Source organism: Sminthopsis crassicaudata, chromosome 1, assembly GCF_048593235.1.
Source record: "Sminthopsis crassicaudata isolate SCR6 chromosome 1, ASM4859323v1, whole genome shotgun sequence".
Lineage (NCBI taxonomy): Eukaryota > Metazoa > Chordata > Mammalia > Dasyuromorphia > Dasyuridae > Sminthopsis > Sminthopsis crassicaudata.
The window spans coordinates 589,277,758-589,300,045 of NC_133617.1; the positions used below are offsets into that span (position 1 = coordinate 589,277,758).

The 22,288-nt window shown below is 34.3% G+C and overlaps 1 protein-coding gene across 1 annotated transcript in view; it reads right to left on the minus strand.

The window, feature by feature from the left end:
• Positions 1-22,288, minus strand: part of MAST4 (microtubule associated serine/threonine kinase family member 4) — a 769,506-nt gene that overhangs the window by 342,204 nt on the left and 405,014 nt on the right. The window contains 1 exon segment of the mRNA XM_074282373.1: positions 16,321-16,352. Coding sequence (XP_074138474.1) covers positions 16,321-16,352 — 32 coding nt within the window.

Genomic DNA, 22,288 nt, shown 5'->3' on the forward strand with positions numbered 1-22,288 from the left:
TGCTTCCTTTCTAACTTCTCTAGTGATTATTAGTGATATGTAACAGCACACCATCACCCCCAGTCACTTTCCAAGATCAGTGTTTCATTAAAATTCAGTTAACTCTTCAGAGGTCTCTGTCTTCCTTCTCCCCCTGCAACCCTTTTCACCAACCACCTTGGTGGCCTCATTCCTACAGCTGAATTTGCTACCACAAATCCCTTCTCTGGCTGGATCTCAAATATAAAAAAGCAATTAAAGACAGGTATCATCAAGGAAGTCATTTTAAAATACTTAAGATTTCACATATATACTTCATCACATCTACCTCTGACCCCAGGACTTCCTATAGTCACTTTTTAAGAGTAGGTATTTTTTGCCACAATGCTTGAAGTTAAAGTATCATACTTCAAAGAATTCGCTGCTTGGCTAAGTTTATCTTCAATCTTTCACATACTCTACAAGAGTCTAAGTCAGAAACTTATAAAAGACACAGGATGAAGTAAAGAGAGAATGGTGATAACTCTGCTGAAATGGTTGGGTAATACAAATGAACTGAGAACTAAAGAGGAAATCTCTAGGATTATACAGCTCTTCAGGCAGTTCAGCAGGACTCGCTCTGTATGAGATGCAATTGAGCAGCTGTGCTTTCAAACAATGTCCAATTCCCAGCTACAGGATATTTCAAGGGCCACTAGGTGCCAGAAAAGGAAAGATCCTTAAGGAGAGATATTAAACTTAAATAGTCTCTCTCTCTCTCTTTATTCTCCTCTGTATTCTAAAAAAACATTTTCTGGAGTTCTTATTCACCATTGACCATGCTTAAATTAAAAGAATGTTAAATGGTATGGTCAATCAAGGGAAAAAAACTAAGTGAACACAGACTTCTTGTTGTTCATACTTCATTTCTGAAGAGAACCAATGATGTCATGGGTTATGTCTTGACTTGTCTATTAATTAGATTTAAGTGAGGCAGAGTAGTACAAAGTCATTGGCTTCACTCCCTCTTCCAGAGCCATCAAAATCCAGTGACAAAACATAAGTCAATATGACTGGATGTAATGTATAACCTTAGTTTCTTTAATGTCTGACCATACTCTAAGCTTCAAACATCTTCATAGCCTTTGAAACAAATTGTTCTCATCTACCCATTCAGCCCAGGGAAGCCTTTACATGTTTAGGATAGACACCTCTCTAACTGATCAAGTCTAGCCATGTACTACATTAGATGTTCTTAACTATTTATTGTGTCGTAAACTCCTATATTGATCTAAGGAAATCTATGGACCCCTTCCAAGAATAATGCTTTTAGATGTATAAACAAAAGATTATAAAGGAAAACAACTATTAAAATATTTTTAAAAGTTCACAGATTCCAAATAAGAATCTCAATTAATTAAACAAAATGAACCTATTTTTATCTTCTACAATTCCATAAAAATGAGTACTATTATAATACATACTAGCATGCAAATGCACACACAAACACACACACTTATCCTGGGAAAGAAACTTTATGCACTTAGGGAAACTTACAAAATTATAACTAGAATATTAACAGAGAAAAGAATACATGTGGGTTCAACTTCAAAGTTATTTTCTTTCTATAAGTTAGTTTCTTTAATTGCAAAATTAGTAGAGTAAATTAGAATGCAGGTATTAGGAATTAGCCCCTATTTCTATTTAAGTTTGACACTACTACTATACAGCATATAATTATATAGAGAATAGTGTGAAATAGGACAGCTAGTGGCACAGAAGACAGAGTGCTAGGCCCAGGAAGACTCATTCCTGATTTCAGACACTAGCTGTATGACTCTAGTCAAATCAAACCCTCAGTTTTCTCTTCTATTTAAATGAACTGGAGGAGGAAATAGCAAATCACTTCAGTATCTTTGCCAAGAGAACCACAAAGGGGGTCATGAAGATTTAGACATAACTGAAAAAAGACTGAACAACAACCACAAAAAAATCACTGTGGAATGCATATTGAAATATTTGTAATGCAATATTATTGGTGCTTTATTATATTTTTAAGTTTTTATTTTTGTTAAGTATTTCCCAATCATACTCTAGATTGAATCACACTTGGAAATATTGTGGATCACATGTGACCCACAAGTTTGGCACTTCTGATCTATACTTAAAGTGATAGATAAAATATTTTTGTTCCACTGGAAAGCTGGTTGTTAAACATTTACAAAAACACTCTTGAATAAATCCCTTCCTTCATAACATTTTACATGTCATATTATATTGAAAAAGTGTTTGATTTGTAATTAGAAACTTTAGATTGTGACTTTGAACAAATCATTTAGGCTCTCTCAATCATAGCTTCCTCATCTATAAAGTGAAGGAATTATAAAGAATAAACTCCCTTCAATATTTCAATCTATGATCTACATTAAACACTTTCAAAAATATAACTAAATTACATTGTTTAATCCACTAAAACTAATTTATCCTAAATATTTAGTTCAGGCAATTAACAATTTTTTTTTTTTTTAATTATGAAGGGTAGGATGGATTAGGCATTGTTGATTTTTGGGAATACAAAAAAATACTCAGCCCTCAATTACAGTCTAATGGAAGAAAACATCAAATTATCAAATAAAAGTAAACTAGAAACTAGGAATAGGGTTATGCTCCTCCAGAACAGGAGCATAAAGACCAAGACCAGAGGAGAGCAGCCTTGTAGGAAGTAAAGAAATGGCTGATCTGGGTACCCTCCTTCAAGGGAGGTTGTGGGAAGGGTTCTCATTTCCACCCTTTCTAGTCAGAAAGTGCTGAGGTGAAGAAAGTACACAGAAAGTTTGAGTTCCAGCCCTCAAGTGATCTTACAGAATGATCAGTTTTCTAAAGGCATGATGGTGAAGCCCAAAGGAGAGCACCCAAATGAGAAATGAAGAGTAATTGGCCATGCCAATTACCAGCTATTGAATTGAGCAAGTCACTTCATTTTTGCAGTCCCATTTTTTTTCTTCTTTAAGATATGTGTTTGGGGGAGAAAATGAGTATGAACGCTTAACTGTCTTCTGTCTATAATACTTATTAAAAAAGGAAGAAAAGAAGCATTCAGTTTCATACCAAATATTTGATTATTGATGGATTTGAATATTAAGTATGCTGTTTAGAATGGAAAGTTAAAAGTATTCATATATTTTAGACTATGGTAAGTTCTAACACTTTTTTAATGGTGTGGATATTAAGAGCCATTATGCTTCCTCCATTTTTGCTACTAGATGGTAGCTAGAATCCTTAAAGGAAGAGCTATCTTTGCATTTTATACATAGAATAAAGAAAATTGTCCATCCAGACATCAACATGTGACAGCTACTCAAAGGTAATTCAGGTAAGTTAAAAAATATTTTTTTTCAGTTAAAAAATAAATTAATCCCAATGACCTCCTGTTCTTTAAGCTTTCAAAGTAAAAATGGGGCAGAGTAGAGAGAAACCCAACCACACATCTCTCAGTGTCAGACACAGTCACTGATTTTAGATTAAAATATATATAATATAGGAGAAATACAGGACCATAGATAAGTATACTCAATTTTTTAAAAACACCTACAGAATTTGCGTTTGAAATTAGGTTTGGAAAAGATACTCCTATATCTTTAGAATCTTGTAAATATACCATTCTTCAAAGCCAAAAAGTGGTAATGAGTTAGTTATTCCCTTAAATCAAAGGAGGTAAAGTTCTAAAATCAGAGACTTTAGCTTCTCTGATTCTTCCCAGCTGAAGCAGCAGTTCTGTATAGGAACATTGTTTCCAAATGGATAACCCCTCTATTTTAAATCTGAATATGTGCTTTCATTGGTTAAGCAAATTCTTGGAGTAGATTTCCCTTCCAATGAAGGAAATTAGTAGCTAGACCTTAGTGTTTGAGAGCTGTCCAGGGTGCTGACTCCATAGACTACTCCCTAAATAGTATTTAAACTATTATAGGATGCTAAGAAGTTAAGTCACTTGTCCAAGTTTACTCAGCCTTGGACAACTCAATATGTGTCAGACTGAGGTTAATCTAGGTCATCTTGACTCCAAGGCTAGACCTGTAGACACTATACCATATTGCTTTCACATGCTTTTAGCTGTTCCTCTGAATTTTTCTAACCTATCTGAATGTTCACTTTCCCTTGCCATAGCTTGTAATATTATGACCCAGGGACCCAATGATGCACTTTTATGTCCCTAATCCCCCACACTGAAGGCAATTCTTTTCTTTCATTTCAAGGTCCAGATTCTGACACAAGGGTTCCCCCTACTGACTTTTAGCTGCCACCTTCTTTCTTTGACTTCTGGTACTTCAACATCCAGATGTATGGGAAGTGTGTGTGTGTGTGTGTGTGTGTGTGTGTGTGTGTGTGTGTGTGTGTGTAAGATACAGAGTACTAACAACCAAAAGAATCATGAAAGGCTTTTAGGAGGTGACATAAACTGAGCTTTGAAGAAAGGTAAGTGACCTATAATGACAATTGTGAGGGGTGGTATGCCAGGTATCAGAGACAGCCTAGGTAAAGGCACAAAAATGGAGAACAGATTGTCACCCATGAGGCTTCAGTAATAAGCCAATTTGACTGAAATATCTACTACTCTAAGTAGAATTCTAAAATATGAAAAAAACATGAAAAGCTTTTAATAGCAGGTTAAAAAAAGTTTTAAATTTAAAAGAAATGGGAGGTACTAAACATCTCTGAACAGAGGAATGACATGGCCATATATCTCCTCAAGCCTTGGTAAGAATCTCTCTACAGCTTTTACCTAAAGACCTCCATTGAGAAGCTGCCTGCCCCTTGAATTAGCCCATTAAACATCAGGATCATTCTCATTTGTTAGAAAGTTCTCCCTTACATTGAACTCAAATATGAATTTCACTAACTTTACTATTCATTGCCCCTAATTTTGCTTTTTGTGGGGCTAAGCAGAGCAAGTTTAATCCTTCTTCCATATGAAAACCTTTTAAGTACTTAAAGAAATCTGTCATGCATCCCCCTAGTTTTAGCCCCAGTCTTCTTTTCTCTACCCATTCTCAGTCCTGTCAATTGATCCTCATGTATATTAGCATGAGCCTGAAGCCCTTTCCACTCTAATTACCCTCCTCTAAGCATGGCCCATTTTATGTCTTTCTTTTCTAAAATTCCACTAATTATTAAATTCTTTTATTTCTACATCACACAAAATGCCCCAAATCTTAGTGCAAATTATTAGAAGCTTAAAACTCCAGTAAGCCTTTTAGGAAACATTGTATATTACTTTATTTTAACTTCAACAACAACCCTGTAAAGTAGCACTACTAAAACTATCATTTCACATTTCAAAGAAAATGAGAATCACAGAGGATCAAAAGTATAATCAAAAACAGGATTCAAATCTTTGGATTGTTAGGGCAGATAGGTGGCACCATAGTGCATAGAGCTCCTGGCCTGGAGTCAGAAAGAGTTCTCTTTCTGAGTTCAAATCTGATTTAAGATAGTTACTGCCTTAATTGTGTGAGCCTGAGCAACTCAACATTGTTTACCTCAGTTTCCTCATCTGTAAAATGATCTAGAGAAGGAAATAATAAACCATTCCACTATATTTGCCATGAAAAACCCAAATGGGGTTAGAGTTGGACATGACTGAACAACTTAAGCCTATATTCATTATATTGCACCATGTTTCATTTCAATAACAGAGGAATATTCCACAGATCTTGATGATTTTTAGGTGGGTGACATATGAGCATCTCTCTTCATAACAAACTCAGAAATCCCCTGAAACCAAAGTTGCAGACAAGCGTGGCACTTATGTGTTTTCAAAATAATCCACTCTTTAATTCTTTTTCCAATGTGAAGGAAAGGAAAGAAAGAATAAGCCTGTCATCTTTAGAACTTTTGTCCAGGGACTTAAAATCACATGAATTTGCTCAGGCTATTTTATGAAAGTTACTTGACCTTGACAAGACCTCTAGCAGTAAAAAAAAACCCCACTAGTTTATAAAAATCAAAGAAAGATGTACCTATACTCACAAAAGCCTTGAGGCAAGTAGGTGGTTCACATAATAAAGTGTAGAACCTGGAGTCAGGAAGCCTTTAATTCAAATCCAGCCTCACATACTCACTGGCTATGTGATAATAAGCAGGTCATTTAAAATCTATCTGCAGGAAAATTGGGATAAGAACTTCACCTATCTTCCAAGGTTGTTGAGAGAAACAAATTCAAGATACTTAGCACAATGTCTGGCACTTAATAAATGCTTGTTTTCTTTTTTCTTATTTTGACTAAATATTCTGAAATAGGATCATAGAACCAAAGCTTTCTAATTGGAAAAGAACAAAGATTTACCACTGGAAAGGGCTTTATGGGACATAAATTCCAAATCCTTCATTTCACAAGTAAGGAAAGTAAATTCCAGTGAAGTAAGGCAGTGTCAGGTCTTCTAACTTTAAGTCACTCTTCCCAGAGTACTATGCTTCTCCTCAAGTGCCAGCTCTCTTAATTTCTTCTCTTTGGTTAGTGATATCGTTGAAGTGAAGCAAGAAGAAATTAAGCCTCTATTTCTGTTCATATAATTAGCTACTTCAAAGGATATTCTTAAATAGTGACCAAATATATTCCTATTGAGGAAATTATGACCAAAGAAGAACTAGAGAATACTATCAAAGATAAAATGGACAACTTTGGTTATATTAAACTAAAAAGGTTTTGCACAAACAAAAACAACAGAAACAAAATTAAAAGGGAAGTACAAAGCTGGGAAAAAATATTTACAGTATTTCTCATAAAGGTCTCATTTCTAAAATATATAAAGAACTGTGTCAAATTTATAATAATACAAGTCATTCCCTAATTGATAAATGGTTAAAAGATATGAACAGACTATTTTCAGACAATGAAATTAAAGCCAATTATATAGTAATATGAAAAAATGCTTTAAATCACTACTGAGTAGAGAAATTCAAGTTAAATAATGATACATTTTTTACTCATTCCTTCATTCATCTCTGAAATGGATATTTCTTCTAACAATCAGAACATGAGATCCCAGGAGGCTGTTTTTATAGCACACTGTATGGCACATGCTGTTTTTATTGTTCAGTTGCAATTCTTTATGATTACATTTGGGGTATTCTCAGCAAAGATATTGGAATGATTTGCTATTTCTTTCTCCAATTCATTTAATAGATGAGGAAATTAAGGTAAACTAGATTGCTTGACTAGTTGAGGGTCATACAATTAGGAAGTGTCTGAGATTTAATCCCTAGCTGCTCTCTAGCACATATTAGGCACTTTATAAGCATTTGCTGACAACACAACTCTTTGGTTCCCATGTCTTGCCATATTGTCTTCTAAACTGTCTATAAAGGGATGTTCCTCTGGTTTTACTGGCATTGCATAGATACTGTGAAGCATGCAGGCTGTGTATTAATTACTCTTCATCTTTACTATAAGACTATTCATTTTCATTACTAGTCCATTATCTGATATCATTCTTTATGCCATTTCTCTTGCATAATTCTCCTTTGGTAATAATGTGTTGCAGGCTACTCAGGCCCATCATGTGCCTTTTCACTGCTGTTTGGGTCACCCTTAACTTTAATTCTTCAGAGACATGTTGTTCCATGACTCATAGCAAACCATAGAGCATTGGCAGAAGAATATTGTTTTTAAAAATGGGCCTTTGTTTCAGGGAGAAATTTGGGGGTCATTAAAAGCACCATGTTATTTCCCAAAGGCAATTCTGCCTACGCTTCTCTTCCTGTTCAGTTCTGAGGCCAGCATTTCATTTGTGCTGCTGAGCCACTGAGAGGAAGTATCTATCCCACTAGACAGCAGAGTCAGGATAACAACAAGAATTTTTGTTGTTTTTGTTTACTTGTTTTTTTTTTCCTATGTGAAACAGTTAAGAATAATACTTTTGAGTAAATATTTTTCTTTCTTAAAAGCACCTACAACATTCTGGGGTTTTAAACAATCAATCAAATTCTTACTATCTTGCAGGGATTATGGTAGACATTTAGGATTCAAAGGCAAAAAATAAACAGTGGCTACCTTCAGGGTGTTTTTGTTCTATTAGAGGAAAGTATATAGCATAGATATATACAGACAAAATTTTATAAAGTAAATACAAGGTGATTTTGGAGCAAGGCAGTAGCAGCTGCGAAAGGGAGTGTGGGAAATCGGGAAAAATCTTATAGAGAAAATCCTTCAGAACTGAGCCTCAATAAGAACTAGTAATTCTAAAAGTGAAAAACAAACAAACAAAAAACCGCCAGCATTCCAGGCCATGAGAGACCCCAAGCACAGAAACAAGAAATGGAATGTGGAATGTTCATATGTGTGTACAATAATAAGGAAGCCAGCATAGCAGCAATAAAATGTATGAAGGAGAATAATATGTAATAAGACTGAAAATTTGAGTTGGAGCTAAATGTCAACGTGGTTTTCCTAAAGGATATATCTGCTCAAGTTACCCCAATATTCAATGAATTCCAGTGGTTCCCTATTAACTCCAGAGTCTAATATAAAATCTCAATGGGACATTTGAAACTTTATAATATATGGTCTTTTTCTACCTTTCCAGTTTTTTTATACTTTGTTTCTGTCTACACACTCCCACAGTGGTCCTCAAACTTTTAAAATAGGGGGCCAGTTCACTGTCCCTCAGACTGTGGGAGGGCCGAACTATAGTAAAAACAAAAACTCACATTCTGTCTCCGCCCCTCAGCCCATTTGCCATAACCTGGTGATTAGGACCTTAAAGGTCCTCAGCAGCCGATGTGGCCCACAGGCCGTAGTTTGAGTACCCCTGGATCTATGATATAGCTCATTACACTGGTTTCCTTGCTGTTCCTTACCTCGGACATGACATCTTTGTTTGGCTTCCCTAATTAATGGATGGCTTACATAACCCACTAAGCTGGCTTTAGCCATGCTTCACTTTACTCACTAGTCAGCCACTATTCATGAAAAATAATAAATTAGATTCTGTTGTTTGGTTATTACAATTATGTCCAACTCTTCATGACCACATTTGTGTTTGTTTTTTTTTAAGCAGACACTGGAGTGGTTTGCCATTTCCTTCTGCAGCTCATTTTATAAATGAAGAACTGAGGCAAACAGGGTTAAATACTTGCCTAAGGTCACACAGCTAATAAGTGTCTGAAGCTAGGGGAGGGGAGAGGGAGAAGGGTTATTTACTTAGAAGCCACTCAGTGGTCCAGTTCTTGATTAGGAATTAGCTAAGGTTTGGGTACTGGACTTTGATTTTTATTTAGCCTTCTATGGCCCGGAGCTAAGGAGTGATCTCCAGATGAATTGAGGGACTAATCAATAATGGGTGGTAATTATGCCCCAGGCCAAGATCTCCAAAAGAATGGGGATTATTGTGGGAGTTTCCCCTGGCAATCAAGTAGGAGGGTAGGGATGCTACCCAAGGTCTGGAGATGTTGAGATTTAGGTTTTTCCAACCTAGCTCCACCTTCCCCTAAAGATCAGGGGACACAGTTCCTTTTTATCACAAGTAACTAAATACTTGTGCTTGGCACATTGTAAGGACTTACATACTCTTTCAATAATTACTTTATTATAGATACTCAAACCAGCAATGCTCATCAGCATCTCCTCTGTAACTTGTAATTTTAGATGTTTGCCTCTGCTTGCAAATCTTAACTATTATAAACTTTTTCCCCCTTTCCTGAAGGCCTGCTGATCTATCCACCCAATCTCATTAATTAAAAAAAAAAAAAAAACAATTAAAATAATTGATATGGCATTTTAAAAATTTAATACTCTCAAAAATTTAATCATGATAAATCTCAATGAAATATACATATGGTTGAGTCCTTCAGTTTAGCACCTTATCTCAGTCCTAACCTACCAACTTCACAAAAGAATATTCAAAAGGATGCTGCAAAGTAATACTACTATCCAAATGGCCACCCAATGAATATATGAATGCAATTGACATTCCTTCACAGTCTGAAATCCTCTCTCTACTCTCAGGATATATTACACCATTCTCCTTCAGTATAAACATGCCACTTTAAATGCTAATTCAGATGCAACATTCACTCTTTTTTTTCCTATTGTTTTTGTTTTCTAACAGTCAAAATGAAACTATAGCTAGAAACACCTATTTTAGCTTTTTGCTGTACTATTTTGAAGGAGGTAAAGGGTTATAAAGAGCTAGGGGGGAAAGTAAATTTATTTAGAAATCTATTTAAATGATAAGGATTAGCCTTCATTTTTAGCCTAAATGAAACTCACTCTCTAGGAAATTCCACCTTCATATATTTGAAAATCCATATATCCAGCCTAACAGTCATAAAATAAAGTGGATTCAATACCATTACATTGCAGGAATGACCTTGTGTTACAACAAATAATATTTTTAACATATGTTAGTAACCAGTCAAATAGTTGGATGTTACAATTCTGACCACCAGGTAAGATTTCAAGGGTTTAGATCCAAGAATTGTGTGTATGTTTGTATTTGTGTGTGTTCATACACATTTAATCCATTAGCTACAAAACCAAATTATCTTATCACTTAAAAAAGGTTGACCAAGAAATATTTTTAAAACAAAACATTCGATTTACAGTTACAAGGAATAAGAAATCTTGAAATAATAAATTAAATTACTCTAGCTATGCTAGGGTCATTCTATACCAGCAATATGTCACTTCTTTTTGAGTGATATATTAGCCCAGGGAACTTAAACTTACTTCAACCACAAAAATCCACCCAAGCTATTTGTCTTTTGCTACCTGACCTTTCTTTTCTTCCTCACCTAGGTAGATGCCCAGAAGGTAAAATGTCAAGTAGATAAAGTGTATCCATTTCTCTCCCATCCTTCTTTTGACAACTTTCTTCTCCAAGTCCTACTACCCTACTACCGTGTTTCCCCGATAATAAGACACTGTCTTATTATTTTTTTGGGACTAAAAAACACCAGAGGGCTTATTTTCAGGGGAGGGCTTATTTTATCCTCCATCATGCCCCTTTTATCCTCCATCATGCCCATTTTAGCCTCCATCATGCCCCTTTTAGCCTCCATCATGCCCCCTGAGTGCTTATTTTATTCTCCATCACTTACTGAACTTACCGAGTTTTTAGATGGTCCTGTCTCAGCTCTACTCCGCGGCGCTGCTCTCAGTAGCGCCAGCAAGCAAATCACCAGGGAAGAAGAGGATGACGCGCTCACTGCTGCAGCTCTGATTGGATGCAGCTCGGAGCGCGACGTGCGTTTCACCCGGGAGGGGAGGGCGGCGCTGCTTACTGAAGGTACCGCTACGCAGCATATAGCGCAGGGGATCACCATGATGACCGTTTTCATAGTAAGTTCGATAGGGCTTATTTTCGGGGGAGGGCTTATTTTAGCGGAATATTAAAGAGTATGTGGGTGTCTTATTTTCAGGATAGGTCTTATTATCGGGGAAACACGGTAGCTACCTTGCTAACTATTCATTTTGTAGGGTTGTGCTGTCTTTCACTTTCTTTTCTTTTCTTTGTGCATGAGTATATGTGTTTGTGTTTGTGTGTGTGTGTGTGTGTGTGTGTGTGTGTGTGTGTATTTGGAAGTTGAGTTGTTTAACTTAGCAGGAAAAGTCACTATTTCCTCTTGAATGGTCCCTACCTTTAAGTAGGGAAAGCCACTTTTCTTTTTTTGTCTTTCATTTTCCAAAACAATTCCCTTTCTAAACCCACTTTTACCTATGAATTCATTGATAAAAGTTTAAACCTCTACTTCCCAAACTGTGCCTCAGGGCACCTGTAGTCATTGCAAGGCTGTCTCAAGAAAATCAAAGAAATATGAGATACCCTATCTGTCACAACTAGAACTACCACTTGGAAGTAGTTCCCAGTTTCACTATTAGATTACTCAATATTCTTTTCTATCATTTTTGTTTGTTTACTTGTACTTTTAGCTAGGCCAAAAACTTTTTGAAATTTCTCATGTTATCTCTTTCCAAAGCTGTATTTTCAGAAATGGTTGGGATTTTAAAAAGCAAATACTATTTAAAAATCAGTGTGAAACAGGAAAGAAAGGTAGCTTTTGTCAGATTTGGTGTCAAATCTGACTCCAAGTTTTGAGAAGTTGTGTAGTGTCCAAAAAACATACATAAGCTATTAATAATAAGTAGCTGTGGAAATTTCAGAATAAAATAAAAATATTTTTCTTTGAGTATATAACACTTCACAAATTTGTGCCAAGTAAAGAGAAAAATCAGTTTCAAGAAAACTCACAAAGAAGTATAATTCTTCAAATAAATTCCATTCAGCAAGCCAAGACAAGCAATCTATTCATCCACAAGCATACAGTAGGTACTATGTAGGTATTTTACTATGTGCTAAGTGCTATCCTAATAGCTTTACAATATAACAATTTTTAATAATAGCTTTTTTATTTTCAAAATACATGCAGATAGTTTTCAACATTCATTCTTGCAAAACCTTGTGTTCAAGATTTTCCCTCCCTTTCCCTCTACCCCTCTTTCCCTAGACAGTAAGTAATCCAATATATTTTACAATATTATTTAATTTAATCCTCAAAATAATCTTGAGAAGGAGATGCTATTTCTTAACTCCAATTTATAGATGAGGAAATTGAAGCAAAGACTTACCCAGGCTTATACAGCTAGTAAGTGTTTGAGGCTAGATTTGATTCAGTTCTTCCTGATTCCTAGCTCATCCTATCCATTGAAACATCTAGCTACTCTCATTAAGTGCCAATTGTATGCCTACATGCCAGGTATCATGCATCCAATCTTCAAGAAGCTTGTATTAAGAAAAACATGCAATCATATAAATGTGTGAAAAATTAAAAAGCATGAAAAATATAAAAACAAAAGTATTTTTATTGAGGAGACGGAGAGGGATTCTAGAAGCCAGAGGAATAATAAAGGGTCTCATGTGAAGAACAATATTAAGTCAAAGTGATAGGGGTGGGGAGAAGTAGGAAGGAAAACATCCCAGATATGGGGATAGAAGTTAGAATTGTATGTACTTAGAAAACAAAGTTGATTAGTTTTGAGCAAATCATGGTGTATGTCAAAGGATGTGATGTCTAATAAGTTTGGAAAAGGTAGGGTCTAAACATATTGGAAAAGGTAGAGTATAGACATATAACAAAAGGTCTTAAATGTCAAAAAGAGAAATCAGTATTTCCTAGAGACAACCATGAAGTTTCTTGAGCAGGATTAATATGATAAAATCTTTGTTCTAGGAATATCATTGCAGCAGCACTGTGAAGAATGGATTGACCAGGAGACTTGAAGCAGGCAATCCAATTAGAAAGTTATTACAATCACCCAGGCAAGAGACAAAGAGGATTTGATCTGAAATAGGGGGAAAGAAAGGACTGATAAAAAGAAAAGATAGGAAGCCCTCAATAATTGTTGGGAAGGAAAGGGAAGAGTTGAAAGTTTGAGAATGAAAAATCTGGGTCATTAGAATCAATAGAAATAAAGAAGTTAGAAAGGGAGTTGAATGAAAGATTCTAAGTTCTGTTTTAGATTTGTTAAAATAGAGATACCCATGGGAAATCTAGTGCGAGGTGTCCAAATGGCAATTAATGATTTGGGACTGGAAAAGAATCCCATTTGTTAGTCTCCCCACGATATGGGAACCATATACATTTCACCAAAAGCCTTGTTTAGTTATAAACATGACTTACTTATGCAAAAAGGGCATAAGAAATAGAAATAATTTTCAATCCAAATTCTTTCGGAAAAACAAAAAACTCCAAAACTCAACAGTTGAATATTTTCCAGTTCTGGTCAATCACTTATTGTTATAAGAACTGCTGTAAGACTACCAGATGTGGTGCTGCCTTCTATTTCTGAAAATTTTAGTGGTTTAATTTTTTATCATTCTAGACAACGATTACTTTTAAGCTAAAATAAAATAATCCAGAAAATTCTTGATTTTTAAAGATAAATAATTCACTATCTCATATAAAACTTACATTTAAAAATATATACTTATTTAAAATATATATACATTTGCACACATGTGTTTGTACCATGCAGACTATCTAAACAAAAAAAACTTAGATAAGTTCAGTTTCATTTTTTAAATGGAAATACTGCTGTTACATAATATAGAACTGAATACCCAATCATTCTGCTCAAGGCATAATACAGATTTAAGAAAACATGGGTGAATTTATTTGGTAAATAAATTGTAAAAGTCTCAATAACCAGGCTCTATTATGCTGGCTAGCACAGATAGGTAATAAAGATGAAGCAATATCTTTCTTCATTAGATTTATATTAAAATCACTGTAGCATAAAAAAATTCCTTTTCCCAATACCATAAAAAATACATTCTATATAGAAGGTAATTACTATAGTTTTCTCTATAAGTACTGCTGACCAAATTTCAGTGTGGATACTAAGGCAAGAACATTAGAAGTATTTTTAATCAAATAAATAAAAACAACATTTTTTGCTATTTTTTATTTTTTGCCAAGCACTTTATAACCTGAAAGACCTGGCCCCCTCTGACAAGTATAGGCCAAGTGAGTCATATCCCTCAATACTTAGGTATATCTCTAAGACTAAGTAAAGAGATGCTAACCTGTATTGGTAGAGCTTCCTAATCCCTGAGTTTCTTATTCCAATGACATTACAGATCAAATCCCTATATGTATTCTCTTATTTTTGGTTCACTTTTGCAATACTTTATATCTTTCCCCTAGTTGATATAACAATAAAATAAAGAAAAGATATTTATTTTGATACACTATACTTTAACTCTAGTGGAAGTTGTCACGGGGGCTATGCATGTGTTTTATAGCAGAGATAATCAATTAATGTTACAACCAACTAGAAACAAAAAGGATAAGTATAACTTAGTACATGCTCTTTGTAGAAGATCTGTCAAAGACTACTCAGAATGGCAAAGCTCTTCATAGTATACATGAAACAAAACTAAAACTGAAATACTTTTATTTTCCAAGAGAAAGAGAAAACAAAAAGATGTCTTTTTCCTCTCATCAACTTATTTCAAATAATAATAAGAGGGGCATCTTCGTTTCATTTTTCTTTCTAGGAAAGTGAATCAAACACTGGACTTATCAAATCTAGGCAAGTGCTCAAGGAGGAGAGAGATAGCTATGTTAATATCTATTTCACAAGTACCAGAGGCTTCGAGTTCTCTAATGAGACTAATGAGTCATTTACTTAAGACCAAGAAATACAAACTCAGAACCTGTGGCAATTTAACCAAAGGCATTCCAAAAAAAAACCCATCACTTTCTTCTGCCATTAGAATAGTACAAGTTCCACCATAAGCAAAATGGAGAACTATTCTGAAGGCTTTCAAAATCTGAATTCTACACTAAAGCTGGTTGTTTCTCAGTATTCAGCATTGTAAGACTGGCACATAATAGGCATTTAAATAAGTGTTAAATGATGACTTGATACCTTGCTTTTTAATATCTCCCTATATCCACATCCTCACCCCTCGTCATGAAAACTTGTACAGTTCTAACTTCAAATATAGCCCCTATAAACATAAAAAGCAAGTTTCCCTACTATACACATAGATTTCAAAACCTCCTCAGACTTTAAACTCTGTTTCTAAGTCAGCAGTTATACCATCAATTGATCATAAACCTGTTCCTACTTTAATTGAATGTAAGAGTAGCTCATTTCAAACAGTTAAGTCGCAGGAGAAAAAGCTATCTATAAGGCAAATAACGTACTATTAATTCTAAAAAACAATAGGTTGAAATATACTATGGGGAAATCAAGTCAAGGTACATAAATCTGCAATTTTAATCATAAAGTAGCATCACATGAGTCAGGCCATTAAAACAGAATGAGATATAGTATAAACTACATTTTCACTGCTTATCTTCAACAACTCAGATCTAAAACAATATAGTCTTCTCTGCTCAGCAATGGTGTAAAAAAAAAAAAAAAGACAGTTTGAATTTCTAGAAGTTAGAGCACAGAAATCATTCTTAACACAGCCATTTATAAGATCTGCATGCCAAATATTTTCATCCAAAGAACTGAGCTCATTAAATTGGCAGAATTTTTTTCTCTCAAATTAAGGGTCACCATAGAATAAAAATGCATTCTTAGTTCACATCACCCATTAGAAACCTGGAAATCTTGCACTGTAATTATAATTTAGAGGCCACTACAAAGGACATTCAATTATATTCAAATCATGGAATATTGACGCTCATGCATATAAATTCCGTTTTCTTTGTTGCTAAGCTAAGACCAGTTAGTTGTCACATTTAACCTTCAATTTGCCACTGACAAACCTAATAAATACTTCAATGAATGATTACATCACCATTATACAAAAGATTATAGTGAAAAAATCTTGTGTTACTTACAAACTTCCTCTTCTAGGGAGACTCAGCTCTTTCTGGAAAAAAGAAAGAAAGAAAGAAAGAAAGATGACATTACAGGGATACATGAGCTTTTTTTTTTAACATTAAAAAAATCAATTTTTCTTCACATTTTTTGCATGGAGAAATTTCAATGACATCATTCTCTCCTAATTCCAATCCTGCATGATTCCTTTAAAAAAATGTATTTACTTTGTTTCTGATTTTTTAGAGAAAAAAAATGGAAAAACATTAACCTCTTGTAACAACCATATTCAAATGCTGTAAATCAGTATTATGATTCTAATACCATGTATAATTTTAAAAACAAGTTCACACTAATCTAAAAAATAAACCTTTTGACTTAGACTTATAACGCCATAGAGATTAAACAAAAAGAAAAAGAATCAATATCTACAAATATATCTGTATTAGTTCTTTATGAGGTATCAAAAAAGGAAACTAAAGGGTTATACATCAACTAGAGATGACTGAACAAGTTATGGAATATGAATGTGATATAATTCTACAGTACTGTAAGAAATGATGAGCAGGGCAATCTCGGAGTAACTTAGTAAGACATGCATGAATTTTCAGAAAGTAAAGTGAAAAGAACCAGAATAATTTACACAATAACAACAATATAACAAAGGCAAACATTGCTGGAAAACTTTACAAATATGATCTATGTAATGATTTCACAGGATTCATGATGAAACATAGTGCTCACATCCTAACAGAAATGATGAACTAAAGGATGAAGCTTTTTTCCTCCCCCAAAATCTTTAGCACATGAATAATATGGGAATTTGTTTTGTTTGACCATATCTGTTTGTTATAGGAGTTTATTCTTTTTAATCGCAGCTGAGGTGGACTTTGAAGGTAGGTGTTCTTTGATTGAAAAATATGAAATTTAATTATTAAAAAAGCAAAGTTGCACACAATATTCTCTGATCAACTTCTCACAATAGAATGATCTAAGACAATTATAAAGGATTTATGTTGGAAAATGCTATCTGTATCCAGAGAAAGAACTTATGGACTAATTGCAGATCAAAGCATATATATTTTTACTTTATTTTTTCATATTTTTTTCCTTTTGTCTATTTCTTCTTTCACAACTGTGACCAATATGGAAATATGTTTTACATGACTGCACATACTTAAATTATATCAAATTGTTTACTATTTAGGAAGAGGAGAGAGGAAAAAGGAGGGAGAAAAACTGGAAACCCAAAATCTTATAGAAATTAATACTTTAAATTATTTTTACATATAATTTGGAAAAAATAAAATACAATTAATTTTTTTAATTTTAAAAAAGGCAAAGTTCTGATTTTAAAAAAAAAAAACCCTCTAGGGACAAAGTAATATGTCACATTTTCCCCTACCATGGTCCCAAAGTCTTACATCTGGTAAGAAAGCAAAAGAATTTAGGCAGTTAGGATCAGGGATGAACAGCTAGAACAGACTCAGAGACCATCTTATCTAAACCTGTCATTTTACAGATAAGGAAAGATAGATCTGGGAAAAGTAAAATGTTCAAGGGAGAAAATATCAGGTGTTAATATTTGAACTCAGATCCTCTGGCTTCAAAGTAAATATATGCTTGACTACACTGTAACAACATGGGTCAACTAATGACTACATAAATATAAAGGAACTATCTATGGATTAAAGATGGGGAAAAACACACCATTGCACATCATTTTGTATATCAAAGTGGCAAAAAAAAAAACCCAAAACAAAACAAAACAAAAAACAAAAAACAAAGCATAAATGATACAAACTGGACTTTGATTTAATCCTCAAGAAACCAGGAAAATGTCAGCACTTAAAAACGGCCTGTTGCAGACTCAAAAATGTTCACTATGATGAATCATTCTAATAATATCAGGAAATACATTATGTTATCCATTATAGCTAAAAAGTCAATCAATCATCTATAGTCTATATAAACAGAAAGTCAGAAAACCAACCAAAAAGAAAAAAAGATGCTAAAGAGACCCAGACTCACTATAATGAATTCTTCAGTAACCACAATATTATTTGTGATTAAAGAATAGAAAGGAATTAGACATATGACCTATTTCAATCTCAAATGTGCACACAATAAATTCTCAAAGATGAGATAATATTAGGTTATTCATTCTCATTATTTTCATTTATATTCTGCCCTCTAGAAGCTCAAGCATTGTCTTTTGAAACATGTCCCTCCTCAGTTCTCTGTCTCTTATCTTTTCCATTCACTTTTTATTGAAGATCTCTGAATCCTTAGCTTATAAGGCAGTGTCAGATATTGCTTCTAGGCAATACAACAATCTTTTTTTTTTTTTTTGAGTAATATCATATCTTCAAGATATATTGAGAATATGCTGCTCCAGAAATCATAATTTCTCCTGATGTACCTTATAAAAAAGATATCTGACAACGAGAGAGTTAGGACAGTTCTATAAATTGGCTGCTTTTCTTATCAATTGACGGATATTTGTTCCTATTGTTGTTTGTGACATATATCAGGGTTAAACTTAAGGAGAAATGATTAGAGATGTATTAAGTGTTTACATTTCTCTTCTCAGAACTTAGAGGCTGTGTAGAGAGAGGGGCTAGGGAAGGTGGAAAAGAATAGTGAAATGAAACAAAGCCTTGGCTCACCTTGATTAGCCTTCAGTGGATAAATATTTGCTGTTACAAAACCCTAAATTAAGAAACATATGAAATACAAGGATATTTCCATTTACTGATAATCTTGATAATATAGTCATAAACATTCATATGGCCTTAGGAATGGGTACATAATTAAAAATCCAAATATTGAATTTGTTGTGTTCCTATTTAGTATGATCGGTTGGTAATTGATCTTTAGCTGAGAAATATACATATATATACATATATGTGTATATATGTATATATATATATGTATGTATGTATGTATGTATGTATGTATAACAATCTGCTTCCCTTTTGGAGAATACTAGCTTAGTTGATTACAACTGCTTTCAATAGAGACCCCAGGAATCCATTGTAAAATTCCCCAAACAGCATTCTTTCCTCCTAACCAAAAGCCTAGATCAAGATCTTTATATTAACCTTGGATATTCAAATCCTGTCAGTTTGAGAGAGAGAGAGAGAGAGAGAGAGAGAGAGAGAGAGAGAGAGAGAGAGAGAGAGAGAGAGAGAGAGAGAGAGAGAGAGAGAGGAGGGGGGAGGGGAGGGAGGGAAAAGAAAAAAAAAAAAAAGGAAAAACAGAAAGAAGGCAAAGCTGACAATTTCTCCCAGTTTAGAAGCAAAACTTCACAAATTATGTTTAAGCTCCATATGCAGAAATAGTAAGTATAGAAAGCAAGTAAAAAAGGTCCAGACAAATGAATCAAAGACAGCTCCTCTGCACAATAGTCCAATCAATCAAATTCCACCTAATGACCCAATCACAGAACACTAGTCTTTCTGGCCTGATGAAAAGCTGCTGAAACAGCAAGAAAATAAGGACTTAAAAACCACTCTCTTAATCAGAAAAGCTATTCAGTGGATCTAAAATTACTATTTCTCAACAAGGAGAAAGGTTATGATAGGCAACCCTCTGCTGTTGCTAAAAGGTTACATTGGGTAACCCAGTCCTGCTCCTCAAAGGGATAGCCACACAAGTAGCAAAGATGCTGAGATGGGGAGCAGAGGACATTTAATAGGCTGATGCTAGCTGACCTGAAGCTACACTAACAAAGCTGACAGCGCTAATCCACCTGACGGGCTTGAATGTCAAGCTCGGGAATGGAAACTCAATTTGGTAGCAAATTGGAATCAGATGTGATGGTAATAAAGTGAGAAAAATGAATGCACTGTGGCTGAGACCTTGGGAGCATTCTACCTGATGAAGTCTATGAACACTCAGAGCAGTATGCAACTTGAGGCAGAGGATGATGATGGCTGCTGACCTAATGTATAAGTACCACAAGCTGATATATCTCAGCTCTTCGTGTAGATATGGTTAAGCTATATTGCTAAATATGTAGCCCTTATGCTATCTCCCATAATTTGAGTCTTTGTTTCATATTTGTTGAATGTCAACATTAAATTTGATATAAATGTAGCTATGTACTTAGACAAATAACTCATAAAGTAGCAATTCCATCTACTCAAATCATTTATGGCCCCCCCCCCAAAAAAAAAAATGGAGTAAGGAGGATGACATACAAATAATTTAAAAATTAAGCAAGATATTTTTGATAATCTAACAATTATTGACTCATTACTAAAAAACAAAAAGCCACTAAGGAACTGAAAAATCTTTATCTTCCCTTTCCCCTGCTCCCCAAAAGGGACTTATTATTGTTACTACTTATTATTTAGGTTGTCTCAAAGGTAAAAGAAAGACTGGAAGGCCTTTGGAAAACTCAATAACTCCACTCTCCCTGAAACAGTGGTCCCTATTTTAAACATAACAGTCTCCAAATAGTGCTATACTGTGATGGGATATAGAATGCCACATTCCTTGAAGAATTCAAGCTGAGGGTCAAAAGGCAATCAATGAGGCACATGGTGGGTATATGAGGGATGCAGCACATTATAAATAAAAACATAGAATGAATAATATAAAGAATGTCATCAGGGGAAAACATGAGTGGAAAAGAAGGTAGAGCAGTCATAAAGCAAGAACAAGTGATGATCAAACAGATCACTGATAAGCTCTACAGCTATCCAAACAATACCCAGAAAAATTTTTGTGTAATGAAACCCGCATTACTTTGGCAACCTGGTGAAATGTAATGCTACTATGGTTTGTTTCACACATTCATAATAGGAGGAAATGATAAATTTTCATTTAATATTAGTGAAAAAAATATATATTTTTTTATTTTCAAATTTACAAGCTCCTAAAAAGTATTCATGGGGTCCATGGACACCAAGTTAAAAATCTCTGATCTAGAAGAAATCCCCAAAAATCACTGGGTGAGTTTCTTATGGAGGATTTATGAAGTAGTAAGCAACAATTGCTGAGATGAACAGGTTAAGCCACAGCCTACATCTCTGAGTACAATATCTACTTTGACAAAACCATGGGCATTCTGGAATGTGGAGGTAACATTATTTAGAGTGGTGATTTCCAGAAATGTAGTTCTGAAAGCCTTATAACTATTTAAACAATTTTACTACTCTCTCACCCCTCTCTTCTAAAAAGGCTTTTGTGGCAAATGTTTATTTTAAATATTTAGTTGAATTAAAATTAATTGTTTCATCATTTTGAAATTGTCTTTAAAATTCTTTGATTTTTAGGAACACATTAGGCTGATTCAAATACAGGATTAGAAGTTATTTAACTGTTTGCAGTTCTGTTTACAAACACAATGAAGAGTTCTCCAGCCTTGGACCTTCCAGTCTTTGTTCCTCAAATTATTATTATTATTATTGTTGTTGTTGTTGTTGTTATTTTCTGGGGTTAAGTGACTTGCCCAGGGTCACACAGCTACGAAGTGTTAAGTGTCTAAGGCCAGATTTGAACTCAGGTCCTTCTGACTTCAGGGCCGGTGCTCTATTTACTGGGCCACCTAGCTGCCCCCTTCAAGTTATTTTAAATAAAAAACATTCAAATAGTTTGTTTCACTGAGGAAAATGGTAAAAGAAACTCTCATGCTTTGAATATAAAAGCAATTTTCATTATGTTCCTAAAGTAATTTTTATTTATTTCCACTATTTAAAAGTTATGTATATGCAAACAATAGCATATGGCTCAAAGTTCCACACATGTTTGAAGAATCTTTGAGCCATCCATTTAAATTGATTCATAAGATTATGACTTGGAATGAATATCAATACAATAAACCAGGGCAAACAAGATCCAGAGCAGTTCATAAGATCATAGATTTAATGAGGAAAGAGGTGTTAGAAGACATCTTATTCAAGTTCCCAAAACCCATTCAGTTTTAGAAATGAGAAGACTGAAGTTCAAAGGGTTTACATCATTTGAGCATATCCATAT